This window comes from Lutjanus erythropterus, chromosome 10 (genome assembly GCF_056507025.1).
Source record: "Lutjanus erythropterus isolate fLutEry1 chromosome 10, fLutEry1.hap2, whole genome shotgun sequence".
Classification (NCBI taxonomy): domain Eukaryota; kingdom Metazoa; phylum Chordata; class Actinopteri; order Lutjaniformes; family Lutjanidae; genus Lutjanus; species Lutjanus erythropterus.
Genome location: NC_139326.1, coordinates 33,970,058 through 33,991,212, shown reverse-complemented (window position 1 = coordinate 33,991,212; position 21,155 = coordinate 33,970,058). Strand labels below are relative to the sequence as shown.

The 21,155-nt window shown below is 43.4% G+C and overlaps 1 protein-coding gene across 5 annotated transcripts in view; it reads right to left on the bottom strand.

The window, feature by feature from the left end:
- The window catches only part of tet3 (tet methylcytosine dioxygenase 3), a 44,686-nt gene that overhangs the window by 11,362 nt on the left and 12,169 nt on the right, over window positions 1–21,155 (bottom strand). For 3 of the 5 annotated variants that reach the window (XM_084729107.1, XM_084729108.1, XM_084729111.1), the window contains 2 exons: window positions 4,823–7,745; window positions 1,212–1,302 (listed from right to left, as the gene is read on the bottom strand). In XM_084729107.1, the coding sequence (XP_084585233.1) occupies window positions 1,212–1,302; window positions 4,823–7,745 (3,014 nt within the window). Of the gene's footprint in view, window positions 1–1,211; window positions 1,303–4,822; window positions 7,746–11,230; window positions 11,656–12,991; window positions 13,052–21,155 lie in introns of those variants that run through there. The other 2 variants (XM_084729109.1, XM_084729110.1) reach the window with 2 other exon arrangements.

The window sequence follows — 21,155 nt, the reverse complement described above, 5'->3', positions numbered from 1 at the left end:
GTTACTACAGAGTGTGAGGTGTTTTTGCATTCTAGGGTTACAAATAGGTTTACTCCACAAGACAATGTGAAAAATATGGATGCTGATCGCCCTTCATCAGTGTTGTGTTTTAGTAAGATAGCAGCAGGTTTATTACAGAAGTTGTAGCTGTGCTCTGGATATTAAAATTTTTAAAACTTTCTGGTGTTCTGTCTAAATTGAATAAATACTAATCCTATAAAGATCAAAGTGTTGTCTTTTTCATTACCAACTGACACATTGCAGACAAAGTAACAATAGCATTGGTTTAATGTGACTGTCTACTTAGTACTATGTGTGTGAGATGGATTAGGTTTGAGACTGAATGGCTAATGTTATGTGTTGTCTCATTCTGCTCTGTTGCCTCCAGTTTGATTGTGAGATTAATTTCAGGTGTTAAAGATGTTACTAAGAAGGGTACAGATCTCTGCCAGGCAACAGATGGTGAAGCACCTACCGCAATGCCACCACAGCTGTCAGATGCTACCAGTGTAGATTTGCTAAATTTTGAACAATCTTCTTGTATAACAGGCTACAGAATAGTATAGTATACTATACTATAGCATAGCATAGGATAGTATTATATAGTATTGTATTGTATTATAATGGAGCGTCCTCGGTTCACTGTAACTGTAGAAACATTATAACAAGTAACCATGTGGCTTTACAACAATATAATAGATAAAGAAATCAACATTTTTCTAGATCAGAGCCTAGTGGAAGGTTAAAGTTTTGCCACAGAATATCCATGTTTATAACAAACTTAATTTCATTAAAATCTAAATAACTAAACTTCATATTTGTGTTCAAAAAATACACCATTTCTACCATACTGTCTAATAAAATTTTTCTTTCTTTCCCCCCTTAATTTTGTGTTCCTCTCTTTTCATCTCGCTCTCTCTGTTTGTAATATTATATCCTTGTTCCACTCTCATTCCTCTCATTCTCAGCTATCATCTGCTGCTACTCCTGTGCTTCTTGCTCTGCCTCTGATATGCTGATGATGCTGATACTTCCTGTTCCTCCTACTGGATTCTGGGTCAAGGATTCCCTGAGGACAAAATATGAGGAGGAGGGAAGGTGGAGAGAGAGGAGGAGGAGGAGGGAGAGGCAGAGAAAGCAAGAGCATGTAGGAGGGAAGAGGAACAGAGAACAGAAGAGCCGACAAGGCAAGAGAAGACGGAAAAGCTCACCTTGTTTCCATCAGGTTTCGTATGGAGGCTACAGTAGGTCCAGATCCCAGGTGATTGTAGTAGGGCCCTTCATCTTTCTCCACAATTTGTTCTAGAAAAACAGACAGTAGAGGTTGAGGAAACAGGACATACCTGGACCTGAAAAAGCCCAATGGCAAATTCCACACTGAAATGTACACAATTATTACATTATACAACAAATCCCAGTTGATGATGACAATGTATTTATTTCCTTAATAAAGTTGTATTGCATATTAGGCCTGCAAGTACTGATTATTTTCATTATTGACGAATCAGTTGATTATTTTCTCAACTATAGACTGGTTGTTTGGTCCATAATATGTCAGACAAATGGTAAAAAATGTTGATCACCATATCCCAAAGCCCAAGATGACATCGTCAAGTGTCTTGTTTTGTCCACAATCCAAAGTTATTAAGTTTACTGGAATTGAGGACTAATGAAAGCCAAAAATATTCACATTTGAAAACTGGCATCAGAGGATTTGTACATTTTTCTCATAAAATGACTCAAATTGATTACTTGATGGACAAATCAATCAATTTTGATCAATGATCAAAACAGTTGGCGATTGATTTACTAGTTGATTAGTAATTGACTGATCCTTGCAGTTCTACTGCACATTATAGCCACTCCGTAAGTAACACCTCTAATGTTCTTCTTCTAATCTAAATATACCTTTTATGATTTTCTTGTTGCTCTATTATTATTATGAACTACATCCCAATGATGCTTGATTTTTACAGATATTAGGGAGGAAAAAATTCTGATATTGATATAATGGCTGATATTCTTTATACAGAATATAATACACAGAATAAAGAATACATATAGACATTAAACTTAAATTAAGAGAATGATAAAATATAATTAAAATGCTGCCAAGAAAGTTTTTAAAAAAACCCATAACAATCTGCATTATGCTCTGTAAAAAATGTTCATATCAGCACATATCAGCCACATTGACAGAGCTGTGATGGGGCAATAACAGACCAATAATATCAGTTGGCCAATATATCAGTCAGGCTTCATTATGAACTGATGTGAGTATTAAAATTACACTAATACTAGTTTATGATTCATTTTCAGTTTTCTTATCTCACTCTCAGAGAGGAAGTCAGGCAAAATTTGACTTACTTTACTAACCTATGCTTTGTTAGTGAAACTGACACATAAGAGAGCAGCATGAGTTATGATCACAGCCTTTGTAAAGTGATGTTTTGGTGACTATTTGTCCTAAAATCACCTCTGAATTTGTAGAATGATGACAACAAAGAGATTATTTATTATTAAATATTTATATACTTACTTACATATAATATATAAGTTTGGGTCAATATTTTTAGCAGCATCACCTCGTTTTTCTATGGTGATACTAAGCTTCATAAATGATTTTGTAGAACACATTGATCAAATAAATGATTTCTCTGCCTCAAGTCCTAATTTAATAGTGCCTGGATAGAGTCCTAAGCATGTTCACTTCATTGAACTGAGTAAATGTAGCACAGAAGTTAATCATATTTAACAGAATGCGTGAACTTCAGTAAAGAATGAAAATGTGTCTTTGCATATAATCTCAGTTTTTGTAGAGCTGTTGAACAAAGTTAAAGGCATGTGTTCTGATGTATTTTTGGACAAACTCAAAGACATCCTCTTTGTAGCTGCAGCCAAGTCATCTATGAAAAGCGTGAGAATGTGCAACTGACTGCAACATCCAGCTCACACAAACACACACAAATACACATCCTGACCCTCCTGACACACAAACAGTGGGCTGTGACTTCAGGGTGTGGTGCGTGTGTGTGTGTGTGGAGACACTCTGAAAGCAGAAGCTTTTTGAGGTTGTGATGAATGACTCAGGTTCTGTGAGTGTTAAGGGGGAGTATGGGTGTGTCTGTATGCACACTGTGTACATCTGTATAAGTGTGTGTTAGTGCATCTGACCATTGTCTTACAGATGTCTATGGTTGTAAACCACATCAGATGACTTCAATGCTAATATTTGTATGTGACACTGTCCAGTTGAATGTATCCTACAATAAATGTCAGACTCTAATGGACTTTGTACTGCAACATCTTACCATGTGTTTTAAACAAGACTGTAAGGGAACTAATATTGTTGCTCTTGCTTCTGTACACAACACTTCACTACCATAGAGTAGCACACACTCTGGATAACACCATTAGCTAAATGCTCTAAATGCAAATGCTCTACACTATCAGCTGATTGACACAGTCACTCAGTGGTGTGTGTGTGTGTCTCTTCTTCAAAGGTAATACGAGGTCACATCTCCTGTTGATGGAGGGAGGCTCCAGGGTGTGGCTCAGGGCAGGAAGTGGAGGAGTAATACTTAATTCTTGCTTGTGCTTGTGTGTGTGTGTGTGTGTGTGTGTGTGGGTGTACATCATGACTGTGTAATGTGTCTGTGTGTGCTGCATGCAATCTCAAACAAGCTTTACTATGATGACTTGCTGCTTGCTAGTCTTTACTATTAGTAACAGCACATAGCTAGCAAGTGTTTCCCTGCAGCTGCTCTCCCCCTGCTGTGAACCCTCTTCAATGTTTAAGGACAGCAAGGGTCTATTTACCAGGCTTTAACCCTTCATAACCCTACTGCTAACAGTCAAAAACTGCAAGAAAATGGTGGCAATTTCTTGATAGCCTTTTTGAGAACAAATCCTTCACCATTCAGTTAATGCACCAAGTTAATGAACTTTTACCCCGCAGTAATATTCTGATTTACTGAGTCATTCATTAATGACTTAATGGACAGACAGACTGGGTCTTTTTGAACAATCAAGACTCTACATTTTTACACAATAATGATAAAAGAGTCAATTTGCCAAACTAAATTCTATCCACCTGTTAAATGTATGTTTTTTTTTCATTTATTTTAAATATGTAGTATATAATATGATCTGTACTGTACATTTCCATAGATTTATACTGTAGGACCACCTACTCTGCTGTAAACAAATAACCTGAGCAGGGTACTACCCAAACCATGAGACTGAACCCCTTTCTGTCTAACAAAGGCTCTGTTCTGCTTGCCTGCCAGACCCAAACCCACACAAAAGGCTCCTTCTGCCACCACTGCTATTGTTCCTGCCCGCTGCCTTTAGTGCCTCACACTGTCGCAGTCTGGATGGTCGCAGCCACACACCCTGGCAACACACACATTCTTAGACACACTCAACAACCATCCAGACAGTGAAGCTGAAGCTGAAGGGAACTGAAAAACCTAATAGTGGACCTGTGTAGTAATATAATAAGTAGACTAACATGCCATAATGTTTAGCTCCATATGTGTAGCAACACATGAATGTGTCCAGATTTAGAAAATATTTCCCCAGAGTCTTTCTTGCATAATATCCATCTACAAGGCACTTCAGGAAAAAGCCATTACTATCTAACACTGGTCAGATTTACTGTACTGACAGACTTATTTAAATTTATCTCCAGGTAATATTTAGGGTGGTGTGATATTTCATAGAACATTACTGAATACTTGTCTGAACAGCGCTAATGTAGTATGTTGATGCATACATACTGTACACACAAACAAAGACAGACACCAACACACTGACTCACCCACACAGTTGCAGATGGGGAACTCTGCTTGTAGATCCTTGGAAGGAGTATCCAGCAACGTCTTGGTGGGGCTGTCCAGGTAGCGCAGAGGGGACTCTAGAAAGCCTCTGAGTGATGGAGATGAAGGCAGACTGTCCTTAGTGGGTGTGTCCTCTTCAGAATAGCATGTGGTGGAAATTACTGCAATATCACCCGAGGATTCGATCTTCATGCGTTTAGGCAGCGGAGAACCTGGCATGCTGAATGTATCCGCTACTACACTGGGCTGCTGCTGCTTGTCCATAATGGCCTCTTGATGTACAGAGACTTGGAGGGTCCTCTCTTGTTGCTCTTCCATTGGGCTTTCTGTGGATGCCTGGATCAAGGTTGCTTCACTTCGGGTCCCTGACTCATCCTTGTTGACTTCCATCTCCTGATCACTTGGATGAGGTGTTGAGCTGGCTTGAGTGGTGAGGATTTTGGGAACCAACTGGGATTGGGGTGATGATGATGTGGGACTGAGGGCCTGAGGATTGGTGTGGGACTGATTCCCCTGCTGAGGGGCTGTAGCAGTTTCCTCCATGGGCTGACTAGCAGGTACATCTGTGTCCCCAAATTCAGCCTCAAACTGGCGGATCAGTTCTTCATACTTCGGGTCTATGTTAATTAGACTCGGTAATTGTGAGGTGCTGGATGGAGCTGTGGAGGAGGTCAGAGGTGTGGTGGTGCTGGTGTTACTAGAGGCGAGGCTGCCCGCTCCCTCTGACTGAGCATGGGCTTCAGGGGCCACAGGTGGGGGCAGAGGACCTATGAGGGCTGGAGTGTTTTCTGACGGAGCAGAAACAATGGAAGAGGGAGTCATTGAAGAGGTGGAAATGGATACCTGAGATTGGGCTGGGGCAGGGAGGCCTGCAGCAGCAGCCTGAGTGGAGTTACTGAGGAGGGGCAGAGGGGGGAGAGAACCTGGTTGCAGGCTGGTCAGGGCCGGGGCTCTGTCCATCATGAGGACTGGTGGTTTTTGTATGGTGATCTGAGTCTGAGGCAGGAAGGTTGGCATGGAGGCTTTCTGCTTGGTCTTCTTGATGATTATCTGTTTGGGTTTGGGCAGGGGAGGGCCTGTAAGCATCCCACTCATAGGAGATCCTTGGCTGCTTTTCTTCTTCTTGGGTTCCTGTTTGATGGCCAGATGTGGCAAACCTTCTGCCTCCATCTGTGGCCACCATTTTTTCAAGTTTTGGCAAGCCAGAGGTGCACGAGGGCCTGGAGCTCCAAAGCCGGGGGAGTGGTTAGAGAAGAGGTTCCTCTTGTAGTGAAGGTGCTGTTGCAGAGCTGCCTGAGTGGAGTGACTGATGGCTGCTTGGCCAGGAGACAGGGGAGTGCCAGGGTAGTGCTGACCCTGCTGCTGACAATTAGCCATGCCATAATGTCCCATGGAGGCAGTGTGATGGTAGTGCTCACCAGAGTCTGGCTCTTGCTTTATTCTGGCCAGTGTTGGGTTATCCTGGGCCTGGATACCTCCATTCTGACTCAATCTGAGCTGCTGTGAGACTGGAAGCTTGAAAGGAGCATTGCTGAACTTGCCACTGGTGTCACCAAGCAGCTGTTTGAGCTCTGACATGGGGTCCAAGCTACTGTGAGGTGCAGCAGCGTAGTGAGACTGGGGCTCAGACTTCATACACATCCATGGGTTCTTCTGTTCAGAGCCTCTGCCTGAGCCCTGCTGCCACTGCTGGGGATTAGGGCTGAAGCCTGGATGTTTTCCCTGACCTGGGAAGGGAGAGGTAGAGGACGGGAGAGGGGAAGCATGGGGTGGCTGGCCCTGGGATTGGGGCCTGTGGTGCTCACAGGACACTGGGGCCTGCTGGCTGGTGTTTAGTCCTGGAGGGACGGATTGAGAGCGTGAGGAAGATGAGGGCGTTCCGGGAGCGGACAGGATTAAGCTAGTGCCATTAGGGGGCTGAAATGGGAGGTTCTGGGTATGGTGGTGGTGATGGAGGTTACTGTTGCAGGGGGCTTGACCTGGAGAGCCAGCAGGTTGTGGACCAGTGCCAGATAACTGGGTCAGGGCTTCTATGGCGATGGCTGTCTGAAGACTGATGTTCTTTTCCTTGGCTATGGAGAGCACCTGGGGAGAGCAGGGAATTGGAGGTTTGGAGCAGGGCACTTGGTCTGGATTAGTTCCCTGTTGATGTTGGGGGTATGAAGTAGGCAGACGGTGACCACCATTCACCTGGGGGAAGGGCTGAGGGTGATGCTGCAAATGGGATTGCTGTAGGTGAGGCTGTAAGTGTCGGGGAGCGTCAGCCATCTTGCAGGCACCTTGATCCTCAGTGGTTGCCAACTTAATCTTCTTCTCCAGCCACTCAAGGTAGTCTGGACAGTCAGGCCCATCACAGTTGCAGTTAGGGGGCTTGTGTCCATGTTTGGCTTGGCTCAGTGCTGTCTGTAGGGTGTTCAGGTCTTCTGGAGGTTGGCAGCTACCCTCAGGAGCCACTGCAGAGAGTCTGGCCTGAGCCCCCTCAGAACCCATCTCCTGGGTGAACTTCTCATACAGCTGGGCTGTGTTAGGCTGCACGGGGCAGGAGGAGGAGGAAGAAGGGGGCAAGGAGCCAGCAATAGCAGAAAAAGCCACCAAATTGTGGGCATCCTCCATGTCTGCGTGGTGGACAGGTTCACCAGGGTTTGTACCACTGCTGCTGTTCCAACATTGTTGCTGTTGTTGGGTGTCACTGACCTTGCCATGTCCTGACACCCACTGCCTAGGGGGCACACTTCCTGCACTCTGCTGCTCTGTTGCCATAGGTGCCTCATCATTGGTGGGGTAGCACTTCACCCCATTGGCCAGGTCCAGGCTCAGCGCGCCTTCCTGGAGGCGGTCATGTGACCCAATTTCCATCTGGCCTCCACTTCTGGGGCCATCCACTGAAGTGACTTCGTGAACAGTCTGAAAGACAAACATGAAGTGAGGTTAGTGAGTTCATAAGAATCCAGCTAATCCAAAACAATGCCATACAGTGTACATTATGCATGCTTTTGAACAATCACCTTCTGTTGCATATGTGTGTTTAATAACCACTGTAATTGAAAAGAATGAATTGGAATAATTATCATGTCATACCATAATAATAAAACATCAAATTAAAAGAATGATATATAACAATCATCAACATTATATGAGGCTCCATTCTCTTGTTCCAAGCTCTTATCCAGGATTTCCCTGCCACCTCTCACACATGCAGAACATACAGTGCTGCAGGGTCAGGTCAGTAGGGCTAAGGAAAACTGAATTAGCTATTGCTTCAGTGGAGTGATTTCACAACAGGCAAGTCACAGGTCATGTGACATAGTTTCACTGTTGTTATAAATGGACACTTTGCCCCAGATCAGTTGGGCTATGCAAAGCAGGTAGTGGGAGTTAAACATGTCACCCATGGTGGTGGGAGACCAGAGATGGGCATACTGAGGGGTGAAGAAAACAAAATGCAATACACTAAATTAGAGTGACATCAAAAAAGGTCACTTTAAGTGTTTACTTCCATCCTTTATTAACTACTACTACTACAACTAGTTCTTAAGTACAGACGACTTATCAACAGTGTAAAACTACATTTTAATCAGCTGAGGTTGTATTTGAAGAACACAGTTAACGAAACGTGAAAATGTGTTAGAGATGTTCCACAGAAACAGACATATACCACATGTGATTATAACATGTGAATGCTTGTAGTACAATGTGAAATGCTTTCATCAGCAAGATCAGATAGTGCTGAAAAATTACTTCAGTGGCAAACTAGAGTTAAACTTAGTGTCTTTAAGTGTGAAGTACAACTCTTATTCACTGGGGAGATGATTTAAAAAAAACAAAGTAAATTTTTATTCAAAACAACATAGTAAAGTTAAATAATGTCATGGAATGGATCTAAGATACAAAGCCAACTGAATACAGTCCTTACTGCCCTGGGTGTGTGTATGTAAGCAACAAATGACAAGTCCTGATATTTGGCAAACTGAACATGACCTACCGAATCTGCCTTTGGCTGAAGAAAGTAACATTGTAACTGCATCTGTATTTTAACAGGGACTTTTGTCATAGATGCTATGTTTTAACTGCGGTATTCATTGCAGTTGTTGCATCTCAGTATACAGCACAATAAGAAAAAGTAAACGTTTTTGTATTTGAGAAATGGAGTCACAACTAACAGAATATCTTTAGTCATTTTAGGGAGGTTTAAAGACCCTCTTAGACCTTTAACAACACTAATCAACAGCTAGCCACTGCAGCCACACATCTCACTTCCTCTCTAAGTTGAAATTGGTTACACTAAAAACTGCAAACCCACCACCTGGACTTATGTCAAATTACATTTTCAAAGCTGAGAGTTTGACCACAATATTGTAAAAAGGTGTAGTCATTAAAAGTTATTTTCTACATTTGACTAAAAGACTGCTAATTGTAAATATCTTGGTATGCTGAAGCCAAGTATGCTGCTCCAATTCACCTGAATCCTGAAATGTTACTTACAAACAGTATTCAGGCCAGGTTAGCTCCACATAGATTATAATCAAATGAGTCTAGAGAGGAACAGTAAACAAAGACAATCCAAGGGCGGGCTCAGAAATCATTGACAGAGTTCATGTTGTGGCTGAGCAGTCTATTACAACATATCTAATAGCCCTCATGAGAAGAAAACAATTACAAACTCACTATGTAAGGACATTTTTTGTTAGCTCAGTACAAAGAAAACAACACACTATATTAATAACCTTTTCAGTTTTTAGACTGTGTGAACTTTAAACAGACAAGATACCCTAAACAAGCACCTACTGGTTCGCTTCACACTCAAGGCACAAATTTAGCCCCAGCCAAATGCTGGTGAAATATACAGGTGGGTGGGAGACTCACCAGCCAAAAAAACAATGGTAACCTATTGAGTGGCTGGTAACATTTGAACATTTACTAGCCATTTGGAAGGTGGACAAGTTAATTTTCCATTCTGTTCACACCATAGTAACCTTAACCATCTGTAAAGGACACTTCCATGCATCAAAATTTTGGTTGCAAGAGCAGTCCTTCCCTATAACAAGATACACAACAAAAGATGAACTAGATAAATTATTAGAGATATAAATAATTTGTTATGCTAAAACTAACCTCAAGCTAGCTGATGGTCTCACACCCTAACATAAATATGAAATCAGATTCACATGACTCAAAAAAAGAAACAAAATGGCTTGTGCTTGTAGATCCATCAGTATATGACAGTAGAAGTGAGCCTGACGTCCAGCTTCCCTATCATTTGAATATTATTGAAATGAGCCTTTGAAGTGGCTAATTACTGGACAGGCAGTATGCTTGGGTCTTTTGAATTCCACCTTCTGCGCCGGGTGTCTGTTGGGGGTCCCAGGGGGTGGCGGTGGTATTGGTGAGAGGTGGTGTGGGGTTGTGGGGGGAGGGGTTGGGGGGTTGGCAGTGAACAGCCGGCACGCAATACGTGAGAGGCCCCATGTCTGCATTATCAGTGGCATCAGACGGGAAAGAGGAAGAGGGGGGGTTAGCTGTGCACGGCAGTTATGAGAACTGCAGTGTGTTGAAACAGAGTGACTGAAACACTGCACAACATCCCACAATCACGCACAATCAGTCACACTGACACTCTCTTTTCCTCTTTTTCTCACAGTTACATATACTAAGCATGGCCACAAGAGATGTCACATGGGTTTAAAGCACCTCGAGCTGTACACTGCCAGTGCAAATAAAAAATGCCGCTCCGCACACAAACTAAAAGTAGTTCTTTGGATCCTCATAATCTGGGCTTTGATTCACCTTGATTGACTTTTTTGTGAGTCTACATGCCAATGCTGTGCTCACACCTGCAGCGCTTTGCACTTATCCGGGTGCTTGGACTGTACAGACCACGTGCTTTGACAAATATTTACAACATGACAGAGTCTACTCGCTTGCCAGGCATCTGTCTCTGTCTTCTCTCTAACTGTGTCACTCTATTTCACACACAAACAGACACATTTGTACAACACACACCATAAATGGGATCAAAGATCATCAACACACCTAACCGGATCAGATGTTGCAGAACCTGGTAAACCAGACACTTGACTCTAGGAGCCCTTTAAACAACAGAGCAAAGCTCAGGCTATTTAACAATGACACTGCAAAAAATAAGGAAAAACTAGAGGGAGGAGACAAAGCGTGTAAAGACACTGATGGTGGTGGTGGTGAGGGGGTTAAGTTCAGCTTGTGAGTAGACAGCTGAACCTAAATCCCAGATACACAACACCCTCCCCATCCTCCCTCTTGTCCTCCCCCTTCTCTCCCCCCACCCCTTCCTTTGCTGCCGTGCCGAGCAGGAACATGAAGCCCTGACAATATGAAGCCGGCTGAGAGCCCAAGGACCAGCGACGCATACTTACGTGGTCCTAGATGTCCAGATGGAGCTGCCAGGCGGAGAGCAGAAAGCAGAAGAGGAGACAGAGAGGAGCATGAGACTTGCTTGCCGGCACAGCAGCCCCACAAGCGGTCCGGCCTTGCTGGGTTGTATTCCTTTTTATTCCTTCCAGTCCGTGCGGTGCACAGACAGAGCGAGCGCCGAAATACACATGCATGCGTTCACACACGTACACACTGCCAGCCGCACACGCACAACACACCTCCCCCCGGCACACACGTTTCTCATTCTCTTGCCTCTTCTTATGGCCGACGCTTTCTGTTCTCTCCTTTTTCCTTTCTCATTATCTCTGTCTGCTCCTCCCTTCCCTTTTTCAATATCCTCTTTCTTTCTCTCGGCTACACATGCAGTCGGCTTCTCTTCTCGCAGCAGCCCCCACCTTCCCCCTTCTCTCTCTCTCTCTCTCCCTCCCTCCCTCCGTTCCCCTCCCTCTCGCGCAGCCTCTCCCTCCATCTCCTCTGCTCTCTCTCTCTTCAGTGTGTGCAGAGCGAGAGGCCATTATCTGAGCCACAGCGGGCACGTACGATGGAATGGAGGAGTGTGCAGTGAGCAGAAACAGAGAGAGCTGTGGGGGATAGTCGCTCGTAGTGGCAGCCTAGGAAACAGCACAGTGGAGCAGCAGCTCTTACCAATGAGAAAACCTTTCCCTGTCTCTATCCACGCCCTTCAACACTGCTTGCTCTGCTGAATTAGATGATGTTACATATAAGGCTCTGTTGTGTGTTTTGTTTAGCCACAAAAGCCCAGTACTGGCCAGGTAATTTCGGCTATGACAGAGCTTCCCTGCTCAGAGGCGAACCAGCGGCTGCCGAGCGAATACACAATCTCGACTCACAGCGGCGTCAACAGGAATAAGGAGCAAAGAAAAGCAACGTTACATTGCTTGTTTATGCCTCCTGCAAATGGCATCTGGTTTTCCTTGCGGAGATTCTGGTCCGTGTTTGAGCGTCCAGATTCGGCTCAGCCCTGGGCCGAAGGAGAAGCCAATGTTAATGGGTATTCGATTTCCATTTTCTTCCTCACCTACTGTCACATCGGTGGCCCGTTCATCGCTTGGCATAAACAGCTTCAATCTTAAACCTGTGGCTGATAATAGATCCTCTAGCAAGGCTGCATGCACAAGAAAGAGAGAGGTTGGTAGATGAAGAGGGAGCTTGCTTGCTGGCAGTCTTGCTGGCCCTTCCTCCAAGCTCCAAAGCGCAGAAACGAGGTGGAAGGTTTCTCACTGCAGGAAACTGTTTGTATACAGTCAGTCATCAACACTACAGTATATACCGTCAACTCACTCACCTACAAGGGGTAAGAAAATGGAAGAACGATGGCGATATGATTTTAATAGAGGTAGAAGAGCGAGATAACTATCCTGGGCGATGGAGAAGGAACAGACACTTCGATGACACTTCGACATCAGCAAGCAAGAGTAGCAGGATGAAGGGAAGGGAATGGAGGAGGACACTAAAGAGAGAGAAGACAACAAGAGGGAAGTCTATGAAGAAAACAGTTAGTCGCTCAGTTATTGATGTGACTGATTCTGTAACGGGAGGGAGGATGATGAAGAAGAAGAAGAAGAAGAAGAAGAGGGCACGAACAGAAAGAGGATCGGCAGGTTGTTGCCAAATGAAGACAGCAACCGCGAGCAATCAACCCATTAGAGTTCGCTGAGGAGACTTCTGTCCTCTCCTGTCCACCAACATAAGATAATGTCCTCTTGTTATTCTCTTCTCACCATTGTTCCGCCTTGGCGTCATTGCCAATATCATCATCAACATCTTCATGATCGCTGGATGTTTCCTCTTGCCCACTTGCTGGCTCTTCTCTCCAACATTGCTGGAGTTTTGAAGCAGATTTAACCAAGAGGAGGAGGAGGAGGAGGAGGAGGAGGGGGAAAAAACATGGCCGTCTCTTCCATGCAGATCGTTGTCAGCTCCTGCGTAGTATTTTTCTCTTATATTACTGAGCCGGCTACGCTGCGCTTTGGCTGGATCAACTTCAGTAGCCTTCCCCTGTTTCTCTTACTTTCTCTTGGTCTCTCTTGATCTCTCATTTTCTCTGGCTTCCTCTGCCTCCCTCTTTCGGTTTGTCTCTCTGTTTTGTTTCCTAAGCCTTTTCTCCTTCTAGCATAGCTTATTGCATTACCGTTCCAACACTTTCTGATGCAGCCGCTCTCCGGCCCTGTAAATTGTACACTGTCTGTCTCTCTGTTGCCACACATATTCGAATATACACACACAGATGAGCGTCAATCCCAAAGAGAAACACAGCGCAGCCTAAGCTGTCTAAGGGAAGGAGAGGAGAAGTAGAGCATTAGGTCACGTGACCAGGGAGTGCCAATGAGCGAGAGGGAGAGCAGTGAGCAGGAGAGGTAGGAAACACATGTGGCAATGACGTAGCTGCAGCGTCATCAACATCATCATAACATCATCATCATGATCATTGTCTCCCACCAGGATGCTTGCCTCCACAACTGGGTGGGCACATGTGTCATCCAACACACATGCCCACTCTACCACTACCAACAACACCGCACACCAACGGACACTCGAAAACATGCTCTTTCATTCACCCGACTCACTTGTGCTCGCTCACTCCCCCGGTTACAATGACACAGCATTTCTAGCTCCAGACTCCGACTTAACCCCTGAATCACATGCTCTCCGTGCACAGTTCCTCGTTTAGAAGAACTACTGAACACAACAGACCTTTTCCATCCTTAACGCTGTACTCTTATCACAAAGTGATACACCTTTCATACTGGTTAAAAAGTACACAGCTGTTAGGCTAGAGGAGACCTTGGCAGTCCATCAGTCATTACAGTTAGATCTGATATAAACAGTGCTATAACTGAATGGCATTATCGGCTTTAACACTTTCACCGTTTAAAATGAACATTAAGAAAACAGAACAAAAACATGAGCTGAGCATGTGACCTGGAGGAGAGTACTGTACTTCAACAGAAAACATTAACTCACTCATTTGCATTGTGAGAACATGAACTCTGAGTGAGAATGTCACCGTCCAAGTATCCGGCTGAGTAAAACAAAGAATTATGATTTGACCAAAACATCAACACAGAAGAGGGAACCTCCACAATCGCAAATTCAGCTGTTTCCAAAACATGATGATACAGATGCCCAATAACAATAAATACAATATATACTACCATGATTTACTATATGTAGGTAGATAAAACTCAATTACAGTAACAACTCTTGATTCTTGAACATGTGCTCACTGATGACTCAAAACCAGCAGCACAATCCAAGTGTCATTTCACGTAAAATATTGCTCACCGTTTCTGGTGCTGACCTCAATCATGTTTGACTAAGGAGAATGGAGATTCATTTAAGAATTTAGAGTAGCTGAAATGGGAGAAATGGCCATAAAGTATGTCCTGTGTGATTTAAGTCATACACAGAGGCAGCACCACAATGCTGCCATTCAGGTTTAGCCAGCAGAGCTGTCCTAAAATCACCTCCAGAGCACAATGGGTTACTTCTCAACTACCACAACAACGTGACAGATTACATTATAACCTGAAGGCATACAGCCTGTAGCCATGTCCCAGTTAATTTCTAATTCAGCTGTGTTCAGCTCACATGACACTAAGACCTCAAGACACTGGCAAAACAACAATCTAAGAATCTTAACTTTTTAGTGGAAATGAAATGGAAAACATGAACCAGTATATCTCACACTTACGGTAAACCTGCTGTAACCCGGCATTGCGAGAGAGAGGAAGGTACAACAGAGACTCCAATTCTCACATCGATCACTTCATCTCACAATCTAGTCAAATTACCGTCCAAATGAGTTGCTTCACGCCCTCGTCTCTCTCTCTCCATCTCTCTCACTTCTCTGTCTCTTGCTCACTGTTTCTCAGCAGTGCAGAGGAAAGGTCTTTGGTTGTAGGAGGGATGACTGACAACAAAAGTCCGTCCTCAGCAGTGTGTGTTGGGTTGGCTCGCATGACTAAGCCTGAGTCATTTTTGTCTTTTCTTCTCAACAAAGTCCTGACATAAAAACCCTCACACACCGAAACAAGGTTTTTAACATTTCACCAGCACATCGGCAGTGGGAGGTCTGTGTATGTGAAACACACAAAAAGCCAATAAAGAACCACTTGTTCTGGTACCATAGGTAAGTAAATAGTCTTTATGAGAATTAATGAATTCACTACTTCATTACATTCGTCATAATTTGTGCCATTAAAGGGATAGTTCAGATTATTTTAAGTGGAGATGTATGAGGTACTTAGATAAAGTCAGTGTATTATTTACAGAAGATGCCAGTCAGTATGCCTCCAGGTTGGAGGAGCAGAGAGAACCACATTAGCCACATTTAAAAAAAAGTGTATGCTGTATTTAGAATATTTTACTTTACTTTACTTTGCTGTTAAGAATTCTGTACTGACAGGAAACTGCCGTTTTGTAAACCAAATATTATCTCTCCAAATCAACCAAACTCCATCAGAGAAATCAGTCATTTTAACACACAAAACAAAGGAGTTCCTGTCTCAATCTGTTAGTTTGTATGTGTTATTGCGTGACTTAGGTGTTATATAAGGATAGTTCAGATTCACTGAAGTCACACAATAACATAAATAAACTAACAGACTGAGGTGGCATTAGACCAGTAATTCCTGTGTTATGTGAGGTAAAATTACAGCTTTCACCTATGAAGTTTGGTTGGTTTGGAGAGAGCGATATTTGGCATATATAACAGCAGTTTCCCTTTGGAAAAGGCTGTCTGACAGCAAAGTAAAGCAGTGAAAATCTTCAAAATACAAGATACACTTAAAATGATAGTGTTTTGTTTTCTTCTTTTGGTGAACCTTTTTCAAGTGGGTAAAATATGTTTTGATCCTGACCCCATCCACATCAGTACACTGCTTAGCTTCCTTGCTGGTGCTCTTCTCTGCTTCTCTGAACTGGCTCTGTGACAACCGGCATCTACTGTACATACACCGATGATCAGTAAGTACCTCATACAACCCCACTTTAAATGAGCTGGACTGTCCCTTTAAACAGCTCACATGAGCATCATGGTCATGACATGAGGGTCCTTTCCCCTCCTCCCATCTCTTCCTGTCAGCTGACTCCACCTCCCTCACCGCCACTGCTCCCATCTACCTCCATGCACCCCCACCCCCAACCCATATTGCCCTGCAGTCTAATGGCATCAAGGTCATCTGATCTGACACACTCGGTGACTCTTTCTCTTCCCCCTCCTCTTCGTCTCTTCTTTCTCTCTGTCTTTTTATCTATCACTTTCTTTCTCCTTCCCTTCCTGCACCCCCACCTCTAACTCGCGTGCCTGTTTCACATCACATGCACACTGAGGAAAAGACACCATAGGCTCCTGCAAAGGCACACACTGGCAACAAATGCAGAGGCACACTTTAATGATTTTTTTTTTTCCCCGCACACATACATGCTAGGAAGCATACAGTATTGGATTGTTCTCTCGGGGTCACTGGGTTTATTGGTGGGCAGGACAAGAGGCTGCAGAGCTGCACTGAGTGAGCACATACTTAACAGAGCAGAAGCAACACAAAAGTGTTTCAGCCTCGTTAAACAAATAAGACAAATATACTAGAAGCACTTGTATTTATGATTTAGGATGTGATTAAAAAAGGGTTTATGGAGAGTCTATGTACCTACAGTATGTCTGAACTGTATCTTTCCATTTGTCCGTCTACAATGAGTGACAGACTGTAAACATATTGTTCATATTTACAGCATCACCTTGTTATTTCATCCTTGCATCTGTCTGTTTAGCTGCTTTTCTCTCTTTGTCTTTCCTTTCTTTCACTGCCATCTGCCCCCACCCCCGACACGCTCCCAGGCAGAATGGTGTTAGGTTCAGGGTGTGTTTGGGTGTAGATTGTAGTACCAAGTGTAGGGTATCCAGTCTGAGTCATACCTCCTGACTTTTGGCACGTGCAAGTCGGCACGAATAGCCCAGCTGGGGAAGGCCTACCCCCCGCGCGCCCCGCACCACCACCACCACCACCACCACTACTCCTCACAAAGAGAAAGGGAGGAGGAGTGGTTTGGGGAGGGAGGGGAGAAAAAAATGGAAAGGTGGTGATGGGTGGAGGGGGGCTGTTGGGCAGGGTGGAGCCGCTAAAAAATAATGAGGAGGAGGAGGAAGAGGAGCGGGGCTCTGTTTTTAGGAGGCAGCTCTTTGTGCTTGAGGTTTGGGACATGAAAAGAAGGAGAGGAATGTAATCAATATACAGAATATGTTAGAAAATATTGGGTCTGAGACAAAGAGCTGGAGAGATTGATGGAAAACAAGTGAGTTAAAAATGGTTCAAAAGCAATAAAAGAACACTGTGTACTACTACCTGCCAGGCTAATGTGTGCCAAGTCATGGAAAAAAGCTGAGCAGTCAGATCTCATTGGACAATGATGTAAACATTAACAAAGAAATAGAGCGTTTTTTGATGTGATACACATCACAGCCTGAATGATTATGTGATGAGATTTGAAGACAACATTTAGGGGGTTTAATCATAAACTGCACAGACTTGAGAGAGAAAAACAGATAGAAAGCAAAAGAAACCTTTCTCAGCTCTGCACAGTGGCTGGCTGCCAGCCTTGTCTCTCTCAGGACTTGGGCTAAGATTAGCTTCCCATATGTTCAAGTCAGGCGTAGCCGGGCTTAAAGGGCCAGTACTCAACTGTGTACTGTGAAGCCATGTAGCCACTAAGTCATACAGGTATCAAACCAGGATCAAAATGTATTTCTAATCATTCAAATAGAAGACAGGTGCCTAGAAGATGATGTTTTGCGCTTTTAATGCATTTTCTTTTTCTTTTTAAGAAGTGACTACATGCCATGGATTTCTGAGCTGCTACTGGCTTTATGTCTTCTCTTAGATTATAATCACTCCAATCTTCAGTCTTTTTTGGAGACATCAGCCTCGACTGAATTCCCATGAATATACTTCTGTTGCTTCAGAAATCAATATTTTCATGTGTGTGTTTCAATAGTGTGTGATAAAAACCCTAACAGCTGTGGCACTGTGTTACATAAAACCTGGCAGCATCAAGCAGCAGTGGGATTCAGGATTGTATAAATGCTGTTGCCCAGTGGGAGCAGCAGAGCAGCCACCAGAGAGGTGAGAGTTAAAGAGCTCGAGCAACAGCTGAGGGCTCCTCCCCCTTCTCTCTCTCCATTCATTTTTTATTAACTGCGGCACCAGGCGGCTGACAACCTCCCTCCGACATCAAACACAGATACCACCAACGATGCCAACGAGCCACCAACCACAGCTCCTCGTGCCATACAGGGTATCGATCCAGACCAGGACTCAGTGTGGGCTCAGGCCAGCCATGTTCACTGGTACATGCAGGACTATGAGCGGTGTGGCGGGGCAGACAGTGCGGAGACGAACGTCTACTAATTACCATCAATTAGAGATGAGACAAGACAACAGTGCAGAGCTGATCACGTCCCTATATATTAACGGCTGCATGCAAGTGAGTTGCAAGGCAGTTGTTGGTGACTTATATATATTAAAATGTCACTTGAAATCTCATGAGGATTTATAGAATGTGATGTTTTCAAGCCCCTGAGGTGTCTTTTATTAAATCATTCTATTAGATCAATTAAAAGAAGCAATACACTGTTCAGTGGCTGGTAGCAGCCGGCACTTCTGGGACTGCATGCAGGGTTGTAGTTGAGGTTTAATGGATAAATTATGTAGTCCGTCATCTTTTTAACTGCAGACAATGTCGATCAACCTCGAGCCTAATTCATGTAATCAGTACTATCAAGCTGAAGGGCAATTGTGTAAAGATACAGCAGTGTCACCAAGTGAAGAACACAGAAAAAATTAGAGCTGCACAATTCAACATATAACGTACTGCAGTGCTACAGAGATGCCCTAGCCTACAAACCTGCTCTCTAGATGCAGGAAAACGTTTGTCACATTATTATGATTTGAGTTTTGTAGTAAGAATGAAAACTGTAATGTAAAAATGGTCCTTCCCACTAATCATATCCTGATATCTGTCAAAATAATCACCATGCAGCCCTAGAATAAATTTATGTTTTTCTGGACATTATCTATGTTTATATTATTGGCTGCGTTGTAATAAAGATGGTTCACACAACACCAAGACAGAGGAAAATAATGAAAAACAAGCAAATCCTCTTGTAATAGATAAAAATTATATTGTAAAGATGTTTTACTGTGTTCACTCTTTGTACAGTCTTTAAGAGATCTCAAAATACCTTTAAAATTTAGATGTGTCTGTCAGGCATCATCAAAAGACAAGACAACATGACTTCAAGAACGAAAGGAAGATGTATCCTTAGCAGGAACGTCATCTTGAGAACCAAAACCATGACTATTGATTATGTCATCTTTATTTATATTTTTCTTGTACAGCGTTGCTTTTGTATTTTTGCCACTGATTTTCTGAAAATTACAACAAAAAAGTATGCCTGAAGGCTTTTTTACGCCAAAACTATTGTACCTTTTGTCAGCAACCAAGCTTGCCCACCTTATCTCTAACACTTGAAAGCTAAGCTACAGAGGTAAATGTGCATGGATATTGAACTTTGGAAGCCTACTTTGTAAGTGCATATATGTACGTCAGCATATCAGGTATTTTACCTGACTAATAGATTAAAAGCTGTTAAAACCACTGTGCTTGTATCCTACTACATGCACTTTGTCAGATCATTAGATCCAGTGTGTGACAGTGACCCCACAGTAAAAAAACCCTGAATCACTTTTGTGCAATGCACCTCTTTTTCGTCCTGTCTCTACCTTATAAGATGCAACAAAACCCTGTTATGTTAAAGACCATATACCAAAGCAAATGCCTTGTATGTGAAAGCCTTGCAATAAAACCTGATTCTGATCATAGGTGACTGTATGTCTCAGTTTATTCACATTTTAATCAACCATTAGACCACCGGCCGTGTGTCAAGGCACATACTGTAGGTAACAGAGCCACGCTTCTTTACTGACTGAGTGGAAATCTTACAGAGTGGTAAATACATCGAAAGCCAACGCTGAATGGAAGAGGTGATGTCAAACCCTCCACTTCCTGAGTCTGTACTATATACCAAACCACTTACTATACACACACATTCACACACACGCGGTGCCGGCTAGTTGGTCATGTGACCAACCTTGGATGGCCAGACTTGGGCTAAAATTAAAGCAATGATGTCATCAGACATTCAGTGTTGCCACGGAAAAGTAGGTCAGTGTTAACCCTTTGCGAGCAAGGCTGGGGATTCCATGCGAGGCTAAACATATGATTAACAAACGTTCCATCTGCTGTCACGCACACAGTGGTTTGAGTGTTTCTACTCTGCTTTTGACTCTTTCCCACCAGCGCACCGTGTGAAGTTGTATAAAGAGGAAATCCTGTGTATGGGCGTGGAAAAAAAATCACGTGCGTGCAGTCTGTCTGTCTCGTAACCTGTTGTGGTAAACTCTTGATTCAGTTCTGCTTCCTGAACAGCAAAGAAAACCAAACACTGTGCTGTAAAACTGAAATAAACCATTGAAAGCACTGCCTGTCTATTGTCACACAATGTTTTGTGTTCCAACATCTTGGAGCGGTTCTGTGGTTCCTGAAAATACTTAATGATACCGTGCAAGTACTTATTTAAACTGTCAAAAATAGTACCCTCAGCTTGTTGGGTGTAGACCATGTTTGTCTTTTGTGTAATCAGGGACATGTTTGACAAAGAAACACGTCTTTGTGAGATGAACACTCCATACGCATGCACAGTAACCATGACCATCTACAAACAGGAGCTCAGGAAAGCCACAAAGGCAGATAACAAACTTGTTAAACACAGTCGACAGCTCTTCTCACGAATGGACAGCGCAAAAATTTTCTCCCTGCAAACCAGAT